General features: G+C 51.0%; 1 protein-coding gene across 1 annotated transcript in view; it reads right to left on the bottom strand.

Moving 5' to 3' along the window:
- Positions 1-20,937, bottom strand: part of dap3 (death associated protein 3) — a 22,487-nt gene extending 1,550 nt beyond the window's left edge. The window contains exons 1-12 of the mRNA XM_078534151.1: positions 19,887-20,937; positions 17,289-17,335; positions 13,717-13,836; positions 12,896-12,997; positions 11,382-11,490; positions 10,285-10,377; positions 9,103-9,233; positions 8,773-8,853; positions 7,427-7,585; positions 5,000-5,059; positions 3,147-3,236; positions 2,032-2,149 (exon numbers count right to left, since the gene is read on the bottom strand). Coding sequence (XP_078390277.1) covers positions 2,032-2,149; positions 3,147-3,236; positions 5,000-5,059; positions 7,427-7,585; positions 8,773-8,853; positions 9,103-9,233; positions 10,285-10,377; positions 11,382-11,490; positions 12,896-12,997; positions 13,717-13,836; positions 17,289-17,333 — 1,108 coding nt within the window. The 5' untranslated portion in view covers positions 17,334-17,335; positions 19,887-20,937. The remainder of the gene's footprint in view (positions 1-2,031; positions 2,150-3,146; positions 3,237-4,999; positions 5,060-7,426; positions 7,586-8,772; positions 8,854-9,102; positions 9,234-10,284; positions 10,378-11,381; positions 11,491-12,895; positions 12,998-13,716; positions 13,837-17,288; positions 17,336-19,886) is intronic.
- Positions 20,938-21,158: the final 221 nt, after the last annotated feature.

The following is a 21,158-nucleotide window of genomic DNA, read 5'->3' as shown; positions in this document are numbered from 1 at the left end:
GGGACTCGCTCCCGCGGGGAGCGGGGAGAATATGGGACTCGCTCCCGCGGGGAGCGGGGAGAATGTGGGACTCGCTCCCGCGGGGAGCGGGGAGAATGTGGGACTCGCTCCCGCGGGGAGAATGTGGGACTCGCTTCCACGGGGAGTGGTCGAGGTGAATCGTAGAGATGCACTGAAGGGGGGAAGCTGGATAAACATATGAGGGAGAAAGGGAGAAAGGAGATGCTGATGGGGTGAGATGACGAGAGGGTGGGAGGGGGCTTGGGTGAAACATGGTCTGGTTGGGCCAAATGGCCTGGTTCTGCCCCTGCCCTGTATATTTCATGTGATTCTTCAGAAAGCTGCAGCTTCTTTCAGTAGACAGGAGGAGGAAGGGGAAGAGCAGCCAGTGCCCAGGGTGTACGGCAGGAGGAAGGGGAAGGGCAGCCAGTACCCAGGGTGTACGGCAGGAGGAAGGGGAAGAGCAGCCAGTGCCCAGGGTGTACGGCAGGAGGAAGGGGAAGAGCAGCCAGTGCCCAGGGTGTATGGCAGGAGGAAGGGGAAGGGCAGCCAGTGCCCAGGGTGTATGGCAGGGGGGGAGGGGAAGAGCAGCCAGTGCCCAGGGTGTATGGCAGGGGGGGAGGGGAAGAGCAGCCAGTGCCCAGGGTGTATGGCAGGGGGGGAGGGGAAGAGCAGCCAGTGCCCAGGGTGTATGGCAGGGGGGGAGGGGAAGAGCAGCCAGTGCCCAGGGTGTATGGCAGGGGGGGAGGGGAAGAGCAGCCAGTGCCCAGGGTGTATGGCAGGGGGGGAGGGGAAGAGCCAGTGCCCAGGGTGTACGGCAGGGGGGAGGGGAAGAGCAGCCAGTGCCCAGGGTGTATGGCAGGGGGGGAGGGGAAGAGCAGCCAGTGCCCAGGGTGTATGGCAGGGGGGGAGGGGAAGAGCAGCCAGTGCCCAGGGTGTATGGCAGGGGGGGAGGGGAAGAGCAGCCAGTGCCCAGGGTGTATGGCAGGGGGGGAGGGGAAGAGCCAGTGCCCAGGGTGTATGGCAGGGGGGGAGGGGAAGAGCCAGTGCCCAGGGTGTATGGCAGGGGGGGAGGGGAAGGGCAGCCAGTGCCCAGGGTGTATGGCAGGAGGAAGGGGAAGGGCAGCCAGTGCCCAGGGTGTATGGCAGGGGGGGAGGGGAAGAGCAGCCAGTGCCCAGGGTGTATGGCAGGAGGAAGGGGAAGGGCAGCCAGTGCCCAGGGTGTATGGCAGGGGGGGAGGGGAAGAGCAGCCAGTGCCCAGGGTGTATGGCAGGGGGGGAGGGGAAGAGCAGCCAGTGCCCAGGGTGTATGGCAGGGGGGGAGGGGAAGAGCCAGTGCCCAGGGTGTATGGCAGGGGGGGAGGGGAAGGGCAGCCAGTGCCCAGGGTGTATGGCAGGGGGGGAGGGGAAGAGCCAGTGCCCAGGGTGTATGGCAGGGGGGGAGGGGAAGAGCAGCCAGTGCCCAGGGTGTATGGCAGGAGGAAGGGGAAGAGCCAGTGCCCAGGGTGTATGGCAGGGGGGGAGGGGAAGAGCCAGTGCCCAAGGTGTATGGCAGGGGGGGAGGGGAAGAGCCAGTGCCCAGGGTGTATGGCAGGGGGGGAGGGGAAGAGCCAGTGCCCAGGGTGTATGGCAGGGGGGGAGGGGAAGAGCCAGTGCCCAGGGTGTATGGCAGGAGGAAGGGGAAGGGAAGCCAGTCCCCAGGGTGTATGGCAGGAGGGGGAGGGGAAGAGCCAGTGCCCAGGGTGTATGGCAGGAGGAAGGGGAAGGGAAGCCAGTCCCCAGGGTGTATGGCAGGAGGAAGGGGAAGGGAAGCCAGTCCCCAGGCTGTATGGCAGGAGGAAGGGGAAGGGCAGCCAGTGCCCAGGGTGTATGGCCCAATAAAACACTAAGAGACAGAGGAAAATGAGGGGCTGCTGAGGGGGAGAAGGGAGTGTAAGGTGCCCCACTTCCCTTGCTCGAATAGCACTGGTATAGTCTCAGGATCAGACTGGCAGATATGGGATTATAGTTATGATGCCAACTGCCACTCACCTTTCTCATGCTGAATCCACTTGCGGTCTTTGTAATAATGATAGCAGCTCTCAAACTCCTTCTGACTGTAATTCATCACTTCAACCGGGACAAATGGGTCCATGACATCAAAACCTTCCTGCAGTGGGGTGTAGGGAAACAGAAAACAGACATCGACAGATAAATATAGGATACAGCATTCGCACGTTACTGAGGGATTGTGTGTATAGACTAATCAAATCATTACACCCAGTGTTACAAAGCGACAGACCCACCCACACCGGCACTGTACCCCAGTGTTCGGCAGAGAGGGGAAGGGGGTGGGGGGGGGGGTCCCAGAGGAAGATGGTTTTGGGGGAGAGAGAGGACATAGGGGGAGAGAGAGAGAGGACATAGGGGGAGAGAGAGAGAGGACATAGGGGGAGAGAGAGAGAGGACATAGGGGGAGAGAGAGAGAGGACATAGGGGGAGAGAGAGAGGGGACATAGGGGGAGAGAGAGAGGGGACATAGGGGGAGAGAGAGAGGGGACATAGGGGGAGAGAGAGAGGGGACATAGGGGGAGAGAGAGAGAGGACATAGGGGGAGAGAGAGAGAGGACATAGGGGGAGAGAGAGAGAGGACATAGGGGGAGAGAGAGAGAGGACATAGGGGGAGAGAGAGAGAGGACATAGGGGGAGAGAGAGAGAGGACATAGGGGGAGAGAGAGAGAGGACATAGGGGGAGAGAGAGAGAGGACATAGGGGGAGAGAGAGAGAGGACATAGGGGGAGAGAGACAGAGAGAGGTCATAGGAGGAGAGAGACAGAGAGAGGTCATAGGAGGAGAGAGAGAGAGAGAGGGAGAGAGAGAAGGACATAGGGAGAGAGAGAGAGAGCGCAAGAGGGGACAGAAAGAAATCATCACAGCTTGGGTGTCTGTTGAGGATCTCCAGTCCAACCAGGTCTTCACAGAGTCAGTGACTGGTTCTCAGTGAAAGTCAGTGACACTGGCGAGCAGTCGCTTCCCTCCCCTCCCCTAAAGGGGAAACAAAAAGATCAGAGTGCTCTATTGCCACCGAGACATGTGCTTATTCCTGATATAACTGACAATGCAGCAACTGTCCCCACATGTTGGGCTTTCTCGGTTAGATTGCTCACCTTCCTCAGCAGTTCAAAAGGTAAGTGGGACAGGTGTGCGCTACCCAGCGCTCCAGTCTGGGTTAGTGTTGTGACTACCGCTCCACCAGACTGCAACAGGAGAGAGAGAGAGTTAATGAACAGTGACATATGGGCTGCAGAGCCTCAGGTTACATCAAAGAAAAGACAGACTCGGACTTCCAGTGCCTTTTGCAGCCTCAAGAGCTTTACAGCCAATGAAGTGTTTTTTGAAGTGTAGTCACTGTTGTAAAGTTGGAATCCGTGCAGCCAATTTGTACACAGCAAGATCCCACAAGCAGCAACGTGGTGATGATCCAGATCCTCTGTTTGAGGGATGTTGATTCAAGGGTAGAATTTGGCCCTGGAGATAAGCTCCTTGCAGCATTCTGAAATAATGGCCACGGGATTTTTTACATTCACCTGAGGCGGCATTAAAAGGCACTATCCAAAAAACAGCATCTCCAACAGAGCACGGTGCTCCCTTGGCACCTACACCCACCGACTGAGCACGGCGCTCCCTCGGCGCCGACCGAGCATGGCGCTCCCTCGGCGCCGACCGAGCACGGCGCTCCCTCGGCGCCGACCGAGCACGGCGCTCCCTCGGCGCCGACCGAGCACGGCGCTCCCTCGGCGCCGACCGAGCACGGCGCTCCCTCGGCGCCGACCGAGCACGGCGCTCCCTCGGCGCCGACCCCCAATGACAGAGCACAGCGCTCCCTCGGCACCAAACTGGAGTGTCAGCCTAGACTTTATGCAGAAGTCTCTGAAGTGAGACCTTGACCCGATGACCTTCTCCCCACCGAGCCACAGGGGTTAGAGCACACAGTCAGCGGGGGACAAGTAAGGCAGATTCTGTTCAGAGGTAATTTCTGGGGCAAACAGGGAGGTTCAGTCCCTGCTGCAGCCAGTGACAGCTGACACTGGGTACGGCTAAAGTGTCGCGTGACAATCTACCCCTTTGTTTAAAAAGGGAACAGAGGCAGTTCAGAGAAGGTTCACTCCATTGATACCCGACATGAGGTTATCTTACGTTGGCCTGTATCCATTGGAGTTTAGAAGAATGAGAGGTGATCTTATTGAAACACATGAGACCCTGAGGGGACTTGACAGGGTGGATGCTGAGAGGATGTTTCCCCTTGTGGGAGAGATTAGAACTAGGGGACACAGTTTAAAAATAAGGCATCTCCCATTTAATACAGGGACGAGAAGAAATGTTCTCTCTGAGCATTGTGAATCTTTGGAATTCTCTTCCCTGGAGAGTGGTGGAGGCTGGGTCATTGAATATTTCTAAGGCAGAGGTAGGTAGATTCTTGACTAACAAAGGAGTCAAAGGTTATCGAGAGTAGGTGGGGAAAGTGTTGTTGAGGCCACAGTAAGATCAGCCACACTCTTATTAAATGATGGAGCAGGCTCGAGGGGCCGAATGGCCTACACCTTCTCCCAATTTGTGTGTTCACATGTAGGCCTCCACGCCAGCCAATGTCTTATTCTGCGGAAAAATGCCACAGTATGAAGGCTGGGTTTGCTGCCACCACTGCTATCCATTAGAAGGAAACAAAAGTTGTAGTCTAGAGAGCTTGGAGGATAGGAGGCCAGCTGTAGAAACATAGAAAATAGGAGGGGTGGGTCATTCGGCCCTTTGAGCCTGCTCCGCCATTCAATATGATCATGGCTGATCCTCTATCTCAACACTGTACTCCCACTCTCTCCCTTACCCCCTGACAGCAAGAGCGTATCAGGACAGTCAAGGCTGAGTGTTTCAGCAGCAGATGGGCCAGAGAAAGAGCCAGCGCTGAACATGTTTCACCCGCGTTTAACAACCCAGTTTTAATCGGTGACTGAACGCCTCTTACCCAGTCATTATTCACCAGCTTCTTCAAATTGTGGATCAGTGTGAGCTCACCCGCAAGCACCTGGAAGACAGGCAAGGCAAGTCAGCAAGGAGCATGGGTCAACAGGGCAACACAAACAGCAGGCGTGCGCAGGTGACTAGGGCGCAAGAGAACCAGGTCATTACCAATCCCGTGTACATTAATTAGCAGGAAGATGGAGGCCAACAGGGATTCCTTTAGACGCAGCAGTCATCTGATGACCCGGCACGGACAGGTCCGGCAGGGTCTGGCAGGTCCGTGTCATGTGGGGTTGTAGTAATTACCGTGCTCTGACCTGCTGCCGATTGAGGTCAGCACCCAGAAGCACTCCTGTTCAACAGCACATGGGATTTATTAGATTTATTCAGGTGCTTCTTATACTATTTCTGATCCTCCATTGCCTGTTCTAATCTGTCTGCTCAGCTGTGGCTGCTGCTTGGTGTGGATATCAATGAGCTGCTTCATGAGACCTGTCAGCACCAAAGGTATTTAACAGATGTGATACCACTTTCAAACAGACTGGTGTCTTTCCCAATAGGACTGACTCAATGTCTGAAGCATCAGGCACCAAATAATGGGCAGGCTAGGAACACAGTGGGAATTAATGATTAAAGCTTGAGGTTGGGATTGTGTCCAAAGGGAGTGAATGAGAAGGGGTTTGGGTCCATTGGGATTGTGTACAATGGGAGTGAATGGGATGGGGTTTGGGTCCATTGGGATTGTGTACAATGGGAATGAATGGGAAGGGGTTTCGGTCTATTGGGATTGTGTACAATGGGAGTGAATGGGAAGGTGTTTGATCCATTGGGATTGTGTACAATGGGAGTGAATTGGAAGGTGTTTGATCCATTGGGATTGTGTACAATGGGAGTGAATGGGAAGGGGTTTGGGTCCATTGGGATTGCGTACAATGGGAGTGAATGGGAAGGTGTTTGATCCATTGGGATTGTGTACAATGGGAGTGAATGGGAAGGGGTTTGGGTCCATTGGGATTGTGTACAATGGGAGTGAATGGGATGGGGTTTGGGTCCATTGGGATTGTGTACAATGGGAATGAATGGGAAGGGGTTTGGGTCTATTGGGATTGTGTACAATGGGAGTGAATGGGAAGGTGTTTGATCCATTGGGATTGTGTACAATGGGAGTGAATTGGAAGGTGTTTGATCCATTGGGATTGTGTACAATGGGAGTGAATGGGAAGGGGTTTGGGTCCATTGGGATTGTGTACAATGGGAGTGAATGGGAAGGTGTTTGATCCATTGGGATTGTGTACGATGAGAGTGAATGGGAAGGGGTTTGTATCCATTGGGATTGTGTACAATGGGAGTGAATGGGAAGGTGTTTGATCCATTGGGATTGTGTACAATGGGAGTGAATGGGATGGGGTTTGGGTCCATTGGGATTGTGTACAATGGGAATGAATGGGAAGGGGTTTGGGTCTATTGGGATTGTGTACAATGGGAGTGAATGGGAGGGGGGGGTTTGATCCATTGGGATTGTGTACAATGGGAGTGAATGGGAAGGGGTTTGGGTCCATTGGGATTGTGTACAATGGGAGTGAATGGGAAGGGGTTTGATCCATTGGGATTGTGTACAATGGGAGTGAATGGGAAGGGGTTTGGGTCCATTGGGATTGTGTACAATGGAAATGAATGAGAAGGGGTTTGGGTCCATTGGGATTGTGTACAGTGGGAGTGAATGGGAAGGGGTTTTGATCCACTGGGATTGTGTACAATGGGAGTGAATGGGAAGGTGTTTGGGTCCATTGGGATTGTGTACAATGGGAGTGAATGGGAAGGTGTTTGGGTCCATTGGGATTGTGTACAATGGGAGTGAATGGGAAGGTGTTTGGGTCCATTGGGATTGTGTACAGTGGGAGTGAATGGGAAGGGGTTTGATCCATTGGGATTGTGTACAATGGGAGTGAATGGGAAGGGGTTTGATCCATTGGGATTGTGTACAATGGGAGTGAATGGGAAGGGGTTTGATCCATTGGGATTGTGTACAATGGGAGTGAATGGGAAGGGGTTTGATCCATTGGGATTGTGTACAATGGGAGTGAATGGAAGGGGCTTGGGTCCATTGGGATTGTGTACAATGGGAGTGAATGGGAAGGGGTTTTGATCCACTGGGATTGTGTACAATGGGAGTGAATGGGAAGGGGTTTGATCCATTGGGATTGTGTACAATGGGAATGAATGGGAGGGGCTTGATGCAGTACGATTCAGCATTTTGACCTAAACTGGTCACAGTTTGGGGTATAGTGTACTTAAACCATTTCACGGAGAAGATGATGATGAGGTTTGAAGGGCAGAGCTCCACAAACAACCAGGTACTACACATGTAGAAATAACTCAAGACCGGGTGACAAATAGCTAAACCCCGGTTTGAACCAAGGGGCTGGGATACCTGACTTCTGTCCTCTTTCCTCATGGTGGTCGGACCCCAGAGAGCATTGACCCCATCGATCGCCACCAACATCCGATAGGTGTCCGGTAGACACTGCGCCTTCAGCTCTTTAAACAGGATGCCGACCGCATCACTGGCATTCTTCACTCGTGTTAAACCCTGGGGAACGGCGGTGAAGGATCACATTTAACTTATTCAGTTGTAGCACTTGCTCCCCCCCCCGCAACTCTGTCCTTTCTGGAGGGATATCGGCTCCCTCACTACAGTTCAGCTGACAGGGATGTCCTCCTGCATCTTGCCTATTCACCAGTGTGTGTCGGCAGCCTGTTCTCTACAGGTGGAGGATATCTCAACTGCGATTCTTCCTCTCCTCATTGAACACCCCAAACCGCCAATAGGAGTTTATGCATATAAACCAAACCTCCTGAAGGCTCCGAGTGCCCGCTGTTGATTTGGAAGTTTGAATAGCAACACTGAGCCACACGCACCAGGAGGTGTTAGATCAATAACAGCTCGGTGGCAGGCAAGGTAACATTTGGGACATTACAAAAGAGGAGGATAAAGGAAAGGTAGTCATCCCCTGCCTCTGATCACTATCCGTTGGCAAGGCCGGGAGGGGACTGGTCATAGCTGTGATGACCCTCAGAGTCGAACATAACTGGGTGTTATTCACCAACTAGACCCGCACATGAATGATAGAAAGGAACAGGAGGCTCGCTGCCATGGTGGGACCATCCATTAAAAAAGAAATGCCAATACCTCCAGGGCCAGAAGGAAGAATGTCAACACTGGTGTAGGGGGAGCAGTCATCATTCAGCTCCCAACTCGTACTTGGTGATTCAGAGATCAGTTTACGCGGCAGGCAAGGTGGATCAAACAGACTGGTTTCAGGTGTGGCAGGGGAAAGGATATGAATGGAAAAGGACTCCCTTCATTCCCTGAAAATGCCAACTTGCTGGGTTACTGGTTCCATTCAGGTACCTCACTCAAGTGGGCTTCCATCATCCTCAGCCCGAGCTTACATCCACCCGGGAGCTTGGTCTGGTACCTCCAGGGTCACCAAATCATTGCCAGGAGCAGAAATCCTGGCTGTTTAATCTTCTTTGTCTTGCAACAATGAAGTATCCTAACAGCTATCTCAGCACAGACTGCGAAGTGAAACTGGGAGGCTTAAGGCAGTGTTTTTAGCCGCTCAGCCACTGGGTAGGGAGCAGGTTTAATTGGTAATCCATTAGGGTAGTTTAGTGAATCGCGGCGGAGGAGGTTTGAGATTGGGATATAAAACCAAAGTGTCGGATCCCACCCAATCTCCAGCCCTCCAACCATTCGCATGCTCAGCATCTCACCTGGTCCACCACTTCAGCCAAAGGTCTTCCCTCCTCAGTCGCCTCCCGCTTACTCCAGATGTATTTCTGTTGGGTTTTTAGCTGTTTCCAAGAAAATCAAGTTAGTGTAGTCAAACCTCATGGTTACAACAGCAAGTTCCCTCCTGCCCTCATTCCTGCACACAGATCACCTCAGAGCTCTCCCAGCATATGTTTGTTAAATAAAAACACCCCATTTTCTGCACTGCCACCCCTGGCCGGGTACCCGAGGGCAGCATTACTGCCCCTGGCTTTGATCAGCTCTCACTCAATCGCTATGGTTAGGCTCGGAGGATACCGGTGCTGGATTACCTGCTTTAAGAATCGTTCATTGGTGATCCGGAAGTTTTTGAGCCACACTGAGGCCTCCAAGGGCTGGTCAAAGCGAGCCTGGTTGTAGGATGACTGCATTAGCTCTTTACAGTGCTTAACCCACAAATAAGCTGTGATTGAGATAGACAGACATTTCAATACTTCCGTTCACAACCTCAGGACACCCAAATCTGCTTTACAGTCATGCAAATACTTTTCTTTTTTAAATAAAATCTGTTATTCAAAGCCATAAAACCTCCAGCGCCAATTCCGTTGCATCACCGGCACATAATAGGTCCCATATATCCAATTCCAGCTCCATGTGACGTGATGCCTGAGGCTTTGGAGAAACCACCCACAGGTAGATGGGCCTTTCTGCTTAGTTATCCCCGTCTCCCCCAACCCAACCAATCCCGTTCTGCCCCCTGTGACTTAACCAATCCCCTTCCCCCCCAAACCAACCAATCCCCTCCTGCCCCCCGCGACCCAACCAATCCCCTTCTGCCCCCTGCGACCCAACCAATCCCCTTCCCCCCCAACTAATCCCCTCCTGCCCCCCGCGACCCAACCAATACCCTTCTGCCCCCCGCAACCCAACCAATCCCCTTCCCCCCCAACCAATCCCCTTCTGCCCCCCGCGACCCAACCAATCCCCTTCTGCCCCCGCGACCCAACCAATCCCCTTCTGCCCCCCCCGCGACCCAACCAATCCCCTTCCCCCCCAACTAATCCCCTCCTGCCCCCCGCGACCCAACCAATACCCTTCTGCCCCCCGCAACCCAACCAATCCCCTTCCCCCCCAACCAATCCCCTTCTGGCCCCCGCGACCCAACCAATCCCCTTCTGCCCCCGCGACCCAACCAATCTCCTTCTGCCCCCCGCGACCCAACCAATCCCCTTGCCCCCCAACCAATCCCCTTGCCCCCCAACCAATCCCCTTCTGCCCCCCGCGACCCAACCAATCCCCTCCTGCCTCCCGCGACCCAACCAATCCCCTCCTGCCCCCCCGCAACCCAACCAATCCCCTCCTTCCCCCCGCGACCCAACCAATCCCCTTCCCTCGCGACCTTACTCAGCTCTTCTCTAAAGTCCCCAAACTCTTGTTTTTTCAAACCAGAAACCCATCCAATTTTCTATTGAGCCAAACAAGCTGGAAGAAAGAGGAAACTATGAGTGCCCTACCGTCTGGGACATGCAGTATTAACCAGTCCTGCTTGGCACAGTAATGGACTGCGTTACACAAGGTGAGTGTTTTCCCACATCCTCTCTGACCATCTGGAACCACAACGCGTCAAAGAAAGAACTGGATTGAACGATGACACAGCCTACACTGTGCTCATTAACAGTTAAGATGAACAAGGATCCAGGGACAAACCCCATTATCCTCGTGTGGAACACTACAGCGTCAATCCTGTTGGATATTCGCTGACAGTGAAAGCACATTCTGATCCAGTGGCTGTTAGGACACTGTCCCTTGCCGAGCTACAGTATGCTCCGGGAAATCCTCAGCTATCTCTATTCAATTGTTTGCAAGTCAGGGCATGAACGCCAGCACATTTGCTCGTGGCAATGAACAACACGCGAAGTTCGACACCATTCTGAATAAAGCAGCCTGCTTGATTGGCACCCCCAATCGAACAGCGCTTCAAACATTCACTCCCTCCACCATTGGCATACAGTGTGGCGGCAGTGTGTTACCAGGTACAAGATGCACTGCAGTAACCCGCAACCTCTACCACCTAGAAAGGCAGCAGACACATGGGAACACCACCGCCTGCAAGTTCTCCTCCGAGCCACTCACCATCCTGACTTGGAAACATATCGGTCGTTCCTTCACTGTCACTGGGTCAAAATCCTGGAACTCCTTCCCCAACAGCACCGTGGGTGTACCTACACCACAGGGGACTGCTGCGGTCCAAGAAGGCAACTCCTTCTCAAGGGCAATTAGAGATGGGCAATAAATGCTGGGCCCAGCCAGCATTTGCCCATGAAAGAACGAGAATAAATCTCAAATCTCTTCTGTCCTCAGCAGCACATCCTGTAGCAGGGACCGGTGGACAGAGGTGAGGAACATAACCCTGGGCACTGGAACTGCTGAATCTGTGTTGCTCAACACTGCATCGGCTGTTAGCACTGTACCAGTGTCGGTGATATTACACAAGAGTAGCTTTTGTAGTCAACCTTTTAAACAGAGGCTGCCTCTCTATCTAAATCTCCCTCCTCCATGCTCTTCGAGCACAAGCGTTTAAAATCTTTGAACATTTTGTTTCGAAGGATACGGACGACATATCGAATGGCTGGGTGTGAATAATTAGCGGCTTTTAGATAAGCCAGCAGCTCCAGCGCCGGTTGTCGGACCATGAGACACGCCTCATTGAAAGTTTTAATCTGAAACGAAAAGAGACAGAGCACTGGATAACAGGGCCAGCAGCAAATCCATATCAAGGGCAGTGACCTGAAGTACACGATGGGACCACAGACGACACAGCCAACCCTGACCTCTCTCGGTCTTCCATCAAACTACAATCTCAACGGGCAGAATGGGCCTGATTTCAACAGAGGGAGGATGGAGGATGGGCGGAGGAAATGCGAGCTGGCGAAACAGAGACAACAAATCGGCAGGAATTTGTCCACGGCGACACTTATAAGAGAGAGTCACTGTGACCAAACCAGAGAGGATGTGAGAGAGACAGAGCACGAAAGAAGGGGTGAGAGTGTTAGAAAGAAACAGGGGCAGATTGGAGGCTGGGGAGGGATTGCCCAATGAACACTCCAACTTTTCCTGTATCCATTCAGGATTAAGACGCACATTTGAATAGCACCCCCCACCCAGAGCAGTAACCCAGCATAGCTGTAATAAGGACATAATAGGAGCAGGAGGAGGCCATTCGGCCCCTCGAGCCCACTCCACCATTCATCTAGATCTTGGCTGACCTACCTCAACACCATCTTCCTGCACTATCTCCATGTCCCTTGATATTTTTAATATGTAGAAATCTATCGACCTCAGTCTTGAAAATACTCAATGACTGACCCTCTACAGCCCTCTGGGGGAGAGAATTCCAAAGAAATTCCTCCTTATCTCGGTCCTAAATGGCCTACCCCTTATTCTGAGACTGTGTCTCCTGGTTCTAGACCCTTCCCAGCCAGGGGAAACATCCTTCCTGCATCTCCCCTGTAAGAATTTCGTACCTTTGAATGTGATCACCTCTCATTCTTCTAAACTCTAGGAGGATAAAGACCCAGTCTGTTTAATCTTTCCTCATAAGACAATCCCTCCATCCAAGGAATTAATTTAGTGAACCTTCGCTGCACTCCCTCTATGGTAAATATACCTTTCCTTAGGTAGAGACCAAAACTGTACACAATGCTCCAGGTGTGGTCTCCGCAAGGCTCTATGTGATTGCAGTAAGACATCTTTATTACAAGGGGATTTGAGTACGGGAGTAAAGGCCAAGATACAATTTGCCTTCTTATTTGCTTGCTGTATCTGCGTGTTATCTTTCAGTGACTCATAAACTAGGACACACAAGTCCTTTTGTAGTTCAACACTTCCCAGCCCCTCACCATTTAAGAAATACTCTGTATTTCTGTCTATCCGTCCCAAGTGGATAACCTCACATTTCTCCACCTTGTATTCCATCTGCCAACATTTTGCCCCACTCACTTAGCCTCTCCAAGTCCCCTCGAAGCATCTGGTAACGTGGGAAAGGGATTTCTCTCTAGATGGGGCATTAAATGAGTAAACTCCACCATCCTTCCCCTGCCACTCCAAGGTAAAGCAGCCACCTACCTGCTGCTGGAAGCGTCGAGGCAGGCCGTGAGGGAAGATAGTTTTCAGATCGCTGGGTGGGATGCTGTAGTGCAGCCCTTCATGTTGCTCATTGTGGAGCCCCTGTACATGCACAAAACAAATCCAGTTTGTTTACACGGTGCCCTCAGATATAGCATGTATCAGAGAGGTCGAGAGAACTTGAGGAAGGTGAAAATGCAGAGGTGTCTTAGAAGGGTTTTAGGGGGGGGAATTAAGAGGGAGAAATAGATTCATATAATCGGGGGCATAATGAGGAGTTTGACAGAAACCATCAACTATTGAAGCCACACTGCTGAGCACGAGCTCACCTGACATCTTCACAGCGTGATTCCATGCACCGAGCTCAGATGAAAGGTCACCGACCTGAAACATTTACTCTGTTTCTCTCTTCACAGGTGCTGCCAGACCTGCTGAGTAGTTTCAGCACTTTCTGCGTTTCTTATACAAAAAAAAAATCCCAGCTCATTTTCCACTCTCTGACCCTGGTTTAATTTCGATATTTGAAAGGACGCGGAGGACTGAATCTGGAACCTTGTGGCCTGAATGGTTTCGGGTTAGACTGGGCGCTGTATGCACCGACCCAGTGTTCATAAACATACTGATGGGAACTGTACCCAGCCCAGGTAAGGGGACTGTACAGGGAGCTCAGGGAGGGGTGGAGGGAATCTGAGAACGCTTGGCCTGCTTAAATCGATCCTCATGAGCAGCAGCAGTTTAACAGTGAGACCGCACACATGAATAATTGTAAGTTTGCTTCTGTGCTCTTGAAAGATGAATGAATTGCAGAGCGTGGCACTTACAGGCTCCATTTCACTTGTCCTGAAAACAGACACTGGTCTCGCAGCTGCTGTGCCTGGCTGTGGTGCAGCACAGGTCTCCCACACTCTGGGGCTGCGGTGAAAGCGACGGCAATTATTAGCCTAAAAAGTAACATTGAAACAAACAGGATCGTTAATAACTCTCTGATAGTAAAGACACTGGACAGCAAAGCAGACTGACAAAGACAGGGACCGCCAATCGCGATGGTCCACAGAGGCAAACACACGCTCTCAGGTAGCAGCACTGACTGGCCAGGCTCAGGAAGCTGTGGAGTAATCCAAGGGCTGTATTCCAATTAAATCTATCCATTCCATACAATTCAGAGCTTCAGGTAACCTGCAGCAAATATGAGGCTCAGTTTTAATAGATACCAAACCCCTCCTATAAAAACTTCATTTTTATAGTCACTCTCCCCTCCACCCTGAAGTTCAATCTCACAGATTGGATGTCTGTTATTGTATATATAAACCCAAGCCCTCGATTGGATTCCAGTCTGTAACTCACTCCCGGGTATCTGTTATTCTATATATAAACCCAAGCCCTCGATTGGATTCCAGTCTGTAACTCACTCCCGGGTATCTGTTATTCTATATATAAACCCCCCCGAACCCCTCGATTAGATTCCAGTCTGTAACTCACTCCCAGGTATCTGTTATTCTATATGTAAACCCAAGCCCTCGATTGGATTCCAGTCTGTAACTCACTCCCAGGTATCTGTTATTCTATATATAAACCCCCCCGAACCCCTCGATTCGATTCCAGTCTGTAACTCACTGCCGGGTATCTATTATTCTATATATAAACCACCGAACCCCTCGATTAGATTCCAGTCTGTAACTCACTCCCGGGTATTTGTTATTCTATATATAAACCACCCCGAACCCCTCAATTAGATTCCAGCCTGTAACTCACTCCTGGGTATCTGTTATTCTATATATAAACATCCTAAACCCCTCAATTAGATTCCAGTCTGTAACTCACTCCCGGGTATCTGTTATTCTATATATAAACCACCCCGAACCCCTCGATTAGATTCCAGTCTGTAACTCACTCCCAGGTATCTGTTATTCTATAGATAAACCACCCCGAACCCCTCGATTAGATTCCAGTCTGTAACTCACTCCCGGGTATCTGTTATTCTATATATAAACTCCCTGAACCCCTCGATGAGATTCCAGTGTGTAACTCACTCCCGAGTATCTGTTATTCTATATATAAACCCCCCCGAACCCCTCGATTAGATTCCAGTCTGTAACTCACTCCCGGGTATCTGTTATTCTATATATAAACTCCCTGAACCCCTCGATTAGATTCCAGTCTGTAACTCACTCCCGGGTATCTGTTATTCTATATATAAACCACCCCGAACACCTCGATTAGATTCCAGTCTGTAACTCACTCCCGGGTATCTGTTATTCTATATATAAACTCCCTGAACCTCTCGATGAGATTCCAGTCTGTAACTCACTCCCGGGTTTCTGTTATTCTATATATAAACCCCCCCGAACCCCTCGATTAGATTCCAGTCTGTAACTCACTCCCGGGTGTGTTACTGATGAAACATGTCTGTTGTAAGCAATTATAGAATGATGAGCAAGAATCTCTTTTTGCTTGTGCGTCAAATGCAGTAGTGACTGTGCATAGAGTCCAATGAAGGGAATCCTCCTTCTATTTGTAGATCATTAGGAAATTCCAGTAATGTCGAGCGGATGGTGCGTGAATTTGTTCCGATGATTTTTATATTTCAGAACAGTTGCCTTTTCTGAAGGGAGCTATGTAGCTTTGACGCTTCACCCTCAAGGCTGGAATTTTCAAATGATGAAGAGGTGTGCAGCTTCATTGCTCCTCAGGGAATTTGACAATTACAGTTAAGTAATTATTGTGCAGCGTTCCTGAATTTCACCCCCTATAATTCATTTTTAACGTGGAACAATGTAGCCGAGTAGCCACCAGGAGGCATCCTATCTCTGTATTAACTCACAAACATCCCTCTGGCTAATACAGATGCAAGAAATCCTCCTTTTAATTTTGCAACTATCTCACAGGAGGATCCAGAGGGACGAGAAGTTCAGAAACGCGGATCAGCTGCGTGGACAGGGTCCCAGCAATCAGCCTCAGTGCCCCCTGTCGTGGGCAAAGAAGAGGAACAAAGGCACGTTCCCGCTCCTTCATAGCACCGAGCGGTACTATAGTGATGTGGGTGTGCTGGGCTCGGCTGAGATACCTCACTCTCGCAGCGAGAGCGCGCTAGGGCACCCGAGTATTTCCCCAAGGGCAGCTGTGGGTAGGAGGGAAATTTCATGGAGTGTGCCTCAAGCACTGCAGAGGGAGCAGGTTACAAAGAAGTCCAGTCAACCTGGAGTCACCTGTGGGCCCCACCAAGTGAGGATGGCACCTTTCCTTCCCTACAAGATATTAGTGAGCCAGACAGGGGTTTCGACAGTAATCCAGTGGTGCTCATGGTCACTGTTCATGATGGTAACTTTTTATTTCAGGTTGACTTTGCGAATTGAATTGAATTTACCAGCTGCCGTGTAGGGATTTGAACTCCTGTCTCCAGGTCCATAATCCAGGCCCCTGGATTACTAACTAGTCCAGCAACCACCACTATGCTGCTCTGCTCCTAAGATTTAAAAGGGTAGAAGATGTAGACAAGGTGTTGCCACTTGTGTTGGGTGGGGGAGTGGGACCATCAATATGAGACAGTCACTAATAAATCCAATCGGGAATTCAGGGGAAACTTCTTTACCCGGGGAGCGGGGAGAATGTGGGACTCGCTCCTGCGGGGAGAACATGGGACTCGCTCCCGCGGGGAGTGGGGAGAACGTGGGACTCGGTCCCACGGGGAGCGGGGAGAACGTGGGACTCGCTCCCGCGGGGAGCGGGGAGAACGTGGGACTCGCTCCCGCGGGGAGCGGGGAGAACGTGGGACTCGCTCCCGCGGGGAGCGGGGAGAACGTGGGACTCGCTCCCGCAGGGAGCGGGGAGAATGTGGGACTCGCTCCTGCGGGGAGCGGGGAGAATGTGGGACTCGCTCCCACGGGGAGTGGGGAGAATGTGGGACTCGCTCCCACGGGGAGTGGGGAGAATGTAGGACTCGCTCCCACGGGGAGTGGGGAGAATGTGGGAATCGCTCCCACGGGGAGCGGGGAGAATGTGGGACTCGCTCCCATGTGGAGAATGTGGGACTCGCTCCCACGGGGAGAATGTGGGACTTGCTCCCACGGGGAGTGGGGAGAATGTGGGACTCGCTCCCACAGGGAGCGGGGGGAATGTGGGACTCGCTCCCACGGGGAGTGGGGAGAATGTGGGACTCGCTCCCACGGGGAGTGGTCGAGGCGAATCACAGAGATGGGTTGAAGGGGTGGGGGAAAACTGGATAAACACATGAGGGAGAAAGGAATAGAAGGATGTGGTGATGGGGTGAGATGAAGAGGGGGTGGGAGGTCTCACATGGAATAAAAACACCAGCATGGGCTAGAGGGGCCGAATGACCTGTTTCTGTGCTGTAAATACGCGTGTTTCTAACTTGAAACTCCTCAGAAGGACTCACCAGTCGGCCAACTGGGGCGAGCAGCCGCAGACTCTTCATCAGCATTCCTGTGGAGAGAGAGAGGGAGAATTCCATCAGGTCATGTAGAGGGGTAATTAGTACTCTCGGGGATGATCGCGGGGACAGTTGCAAGCATTCCCTGCAGCCCTGTATATATCCTGTAAATCTCTGTTCCCATTAATCGCCATAGACCACAACCTGAAGGTAGGAACAAATGAACAGGGTGAGCTAATTTAGCCCCTCAAGCCAGTTCCAGCATTCAGTGAGATCACAGCTGATCTGCAATCCAACTCCATACACCTACCTTTGCCCCATATAAAAATCGATCAATCTCAGAGTTAAAATGAACAATCAACATCGCATCATTTATTGTGTGTGGAAAAGAGGTCCACCCTTTGCATCAAGCGTTCCCTAAAGGCCTGGCTCTGATTTTTTAGCCTACGTCCCCTAGTCCTAGGCAGCCCAGCGACATGAAATAGCTTCTCCCCATCCAACTTATCTCTACCTTTCAATATCTTGACACCTTTGATCAAATCATCCCTTTGCCTTGATGCAGCAGCAGATTTTGGTCTTGTATGTAGGATATATCCACTAACGATGCAAGCCGAAAAGATGATTTTAGTTAAATAAGCAGGCTTCTTCAGATCTAAAGCAAAATACTGCAGCTGCTGGTCAACTGAAATAAAAACAGAAAATGCTGCAAATACTCAGCACGTCAGGCAGCGACTGCGGAGCGTGTGTGGAGAGAGAAACAGAGTTAGTGTTTCAGGTCGATCCCGTTCTGATGAAAGGTTATCAATCTGAAACTTCACAGAATGTTATGGCACAGATGGAGGCCATTGTGTTTGCACTGGCTCGCTGAATGAACATTATGTCTTAGTGCCATTCTCCTGCCTTTTCCCTGTACCCTTACACATTGTTTCTATTCAAATAATCATTTAATTCCCCCCTTGAATGCCTTGATTGAACCTGCCTCCACCACAATTCCAGGCAGTGCATCCCAGACCCGAGTCACTCGCTGTGTGAAAACGTTTTTCCTCACGTCACGTTAGCTTATTTTGCAAATCATTTTTAAAAAATCTGTGCCCTCTCGTTCTCAATCCTTTTACGAGCGGGAACAGTTTCTCCCTATCTACTCTATCCAGCCCCACGATTTTGAACACCACTATCAAATCGCTTCTTAGGCGGTTTCTCACTCCATAGATGTTGCCTGTTCTGCTGAGTATTTCAAACACGTTCGATTTTTTTTCAGGCTTCTTTAGGTCCTCCCAGAGTTCCATGGATAGATGTATTAATACTGCATGCGTGCATTTCAAATTAATCTGGGAGAATATTACTTAGACTTGCACACTGCGTACAGGCATGCTGCAATATTGAGTGGAGGAAGGTAGGTTTGAGAATATGTTGGCTTTGACTGTAGGTTCCACACCTCAACTGGCAACAGCAGCAAACAGCTGAGCGCCAACAGGCAACACTCTACGTGCAGAACTAGAATTAAATCATGCGGCAGAAACAATTCTCCAATAATCCCTAATGGCACACTATGGAGCAAAGCATCAGCCTCAGTGGTGCTCAACATTTCGAAATGGCCACTGAACTCAAATCAAAAGAGGCAGAAATGATAATTTTTCTCTGATTATTTTCTGTAACCTCAACGTCCTTGTACCTGTCAAAAAGTTCGCAATGTAAGATGTTTGTACTGTATACACATCATTGTAACACCTTAACAATGGCAGAATTGTGCACATAGCTCAACTTTCCATAGGATAATCTTACTGAGAAGAAAAGACTCAGCAATGGCACATGATGGAGCCCAATTGGTTGGTTTAGGCTCCCAAAAGCTCTGGGTTTTCATAACAAGAACTTGTATTTACAGAGCATTGTTAACATAATATTACATCCTAAAGACAGCTCACAGGAGTGACTGTCAAACAAAATTTAGCATGAGTCACAGAATGAGAATAAGATGTTTGGAGTGGCACCAGGTGCATTGTTCCTGCCAAAGGCTAGCATGACATGACTGGCTGAATGGCCTCCTTCTGTGCTACAATTGGATAATGACCAAAAACTTGTTCAAAGACAAGCTGAAGGCACAGCTGCCAATAGTGAATGGATAGAAATCATTGTGAGGGGAGACAGAAGAGGTCAAAATTGGGGGAGTGCAGAGATCGCGGAGGATTGTTGGGGCTGGAGGATGTCAGAGATAGGGAGGGTTGTCGGGAATGAAGCAGGTTAGGGAGTGGCTATAGGGGCTAGAGGTGATTACAGAGGTCGGGAGGGGTGTAGAGTCTGAAGGAGGTTACAGAGATAGGGAGGGATGTAGGGGCTGGAGGTGGTTACAGAGATAGGGAGGGCTGTAGGGGCTGGAGGAGGCTACAGAGATAGGGAGAGGTGTAGTGGCTTGAAGAGGTTGGATAGGGAGGGGTGTAGGGGCTGGAGAGGGTTAGAGATAGGGAAGGGAGTAGGGGCGAAGGTTACAGAGATAGGGAGGAATTGGAAAACAAGGATGTGCATTTCAATAGGCAGGGGACGCCAGTTCAGCGAGAAAAAAGGGGCGGGGGGTGGTACTGCAAGGACCACTTAAAAGAAGCATGTTACCGTTAACCGCTCAGCCTCTCTGCGCGGTGAATTCCTCCAGTGTCGGTGCCTCTCTCAGCCTCACGCACCCGCCGTCCTGGGCGCCGCCATCTTGTGCGCCCCTCAGGTCAAAGGTCACAAGAGAAGCTGGGACAGAAAACGAGCGACAATTCGTTTTCTCTCTGCTTGAAAACTTAAAAGCTGGTCGGCGGTGACTCGAAGAGCTCCTGCTTTTAGGGGGGGAAAAAAAACCCGTCGATTCTCGAGGAATCAATGCGGCGAGAAGATTCCCCTCAAGGGCGCCGCCATGTTGGTTCACCCGACGGACGGGAGCCTCCAGCGTCTGATTTAAAATAGGCGGAATATAAATAAACTTCCATCCTCATTCGAAGTTTGGTGTTTAAAACTTGATTTATTTTTATTTTAAATAAAAGGATTTAATATCCATCAAGAGCAGTTTTCCACCCCGCCCGTTGCTAAGGCCGGGGTTCGGTGGTTGCCAAGCGCGACTCCTCCTCCTCCTCCTCCTCCCCCCCCCCCCGCGCAACAAAAACAAGCCAAAAAAAGACTTTAAAAAATAAACCCCGTTCCTCTTTTTTTCTTTCCGGGACAAGTATTCGCCTAATCCGATCCTTTTAACACGTTCGACGTATTTTTAATACAAAAATAAGGGTTTTAAAAAAAAAATCTTTCGATTCGCCTCCAAGCTCTGTCGCGAAAGGCACGATGGGAAAAAAAGCCAACCCAGAAGACAAAATGACCAACGTTTTTCCTCTTTTTTTAATAATAACCCACCAAAACTTGAAAAATCCCCGCCGCGTTAGAGGGGCGGGATTGCAAACTTTCCCTGCGCGCGTGGGAGAAAGGAAACGGATTTTTAAAAAAAAAATTCGTTATTTTTTTTTTAAAAAAATGAAATAAAAAATAAATAAAAGAGCCTCCTGGCGCGCGCAGCATGATGGGTAAATCAATCACGACCTTGGCGAAACAATAAATAAAAATACGTTCCCCCCCCCCCCCCCCCGGGGGCGCCAAAATAAAACCCGCACCTGCTCCCTCTCGCCTACGAGTAAAGGAGGGTGGGGGGCGAAACCACCTTTCCCCGGGGGGGTGTAGGGGAAGGGGAAAGAGAGAGAAATGAAACGGTTTTTTTTTAATTCGGTCCGTGCTCGCGCGAGCCCAACGGTCGCGGCCGAGGCCCCACGCGCAAGGGCTTGTGGGCGGAGGCCTCGGGCCTGGTCTTTATCCCCTCCCCCCCCCCCCAAATCCTCCTCCCTCCTCCTCCTTCTTCTC

Source organism: Cetorhinus maximus, chromosome 36, assembly GCF_964194155.1.
Source record: "Cetorhinus maximus chromosome 36, sCetMax3.hap1.1, whole genome shotgun sequence".
NCBI classification, from domain to species: Eukaryota; Metazoa; Chordata; class Chondrichthyes; order Lamniformes; family Cetorhinidae; genus Cetorhinus; species Cetorhinus maximus.
This window is presented reverse-complemented; position numbering and strand designations above follow the sequence as displayed.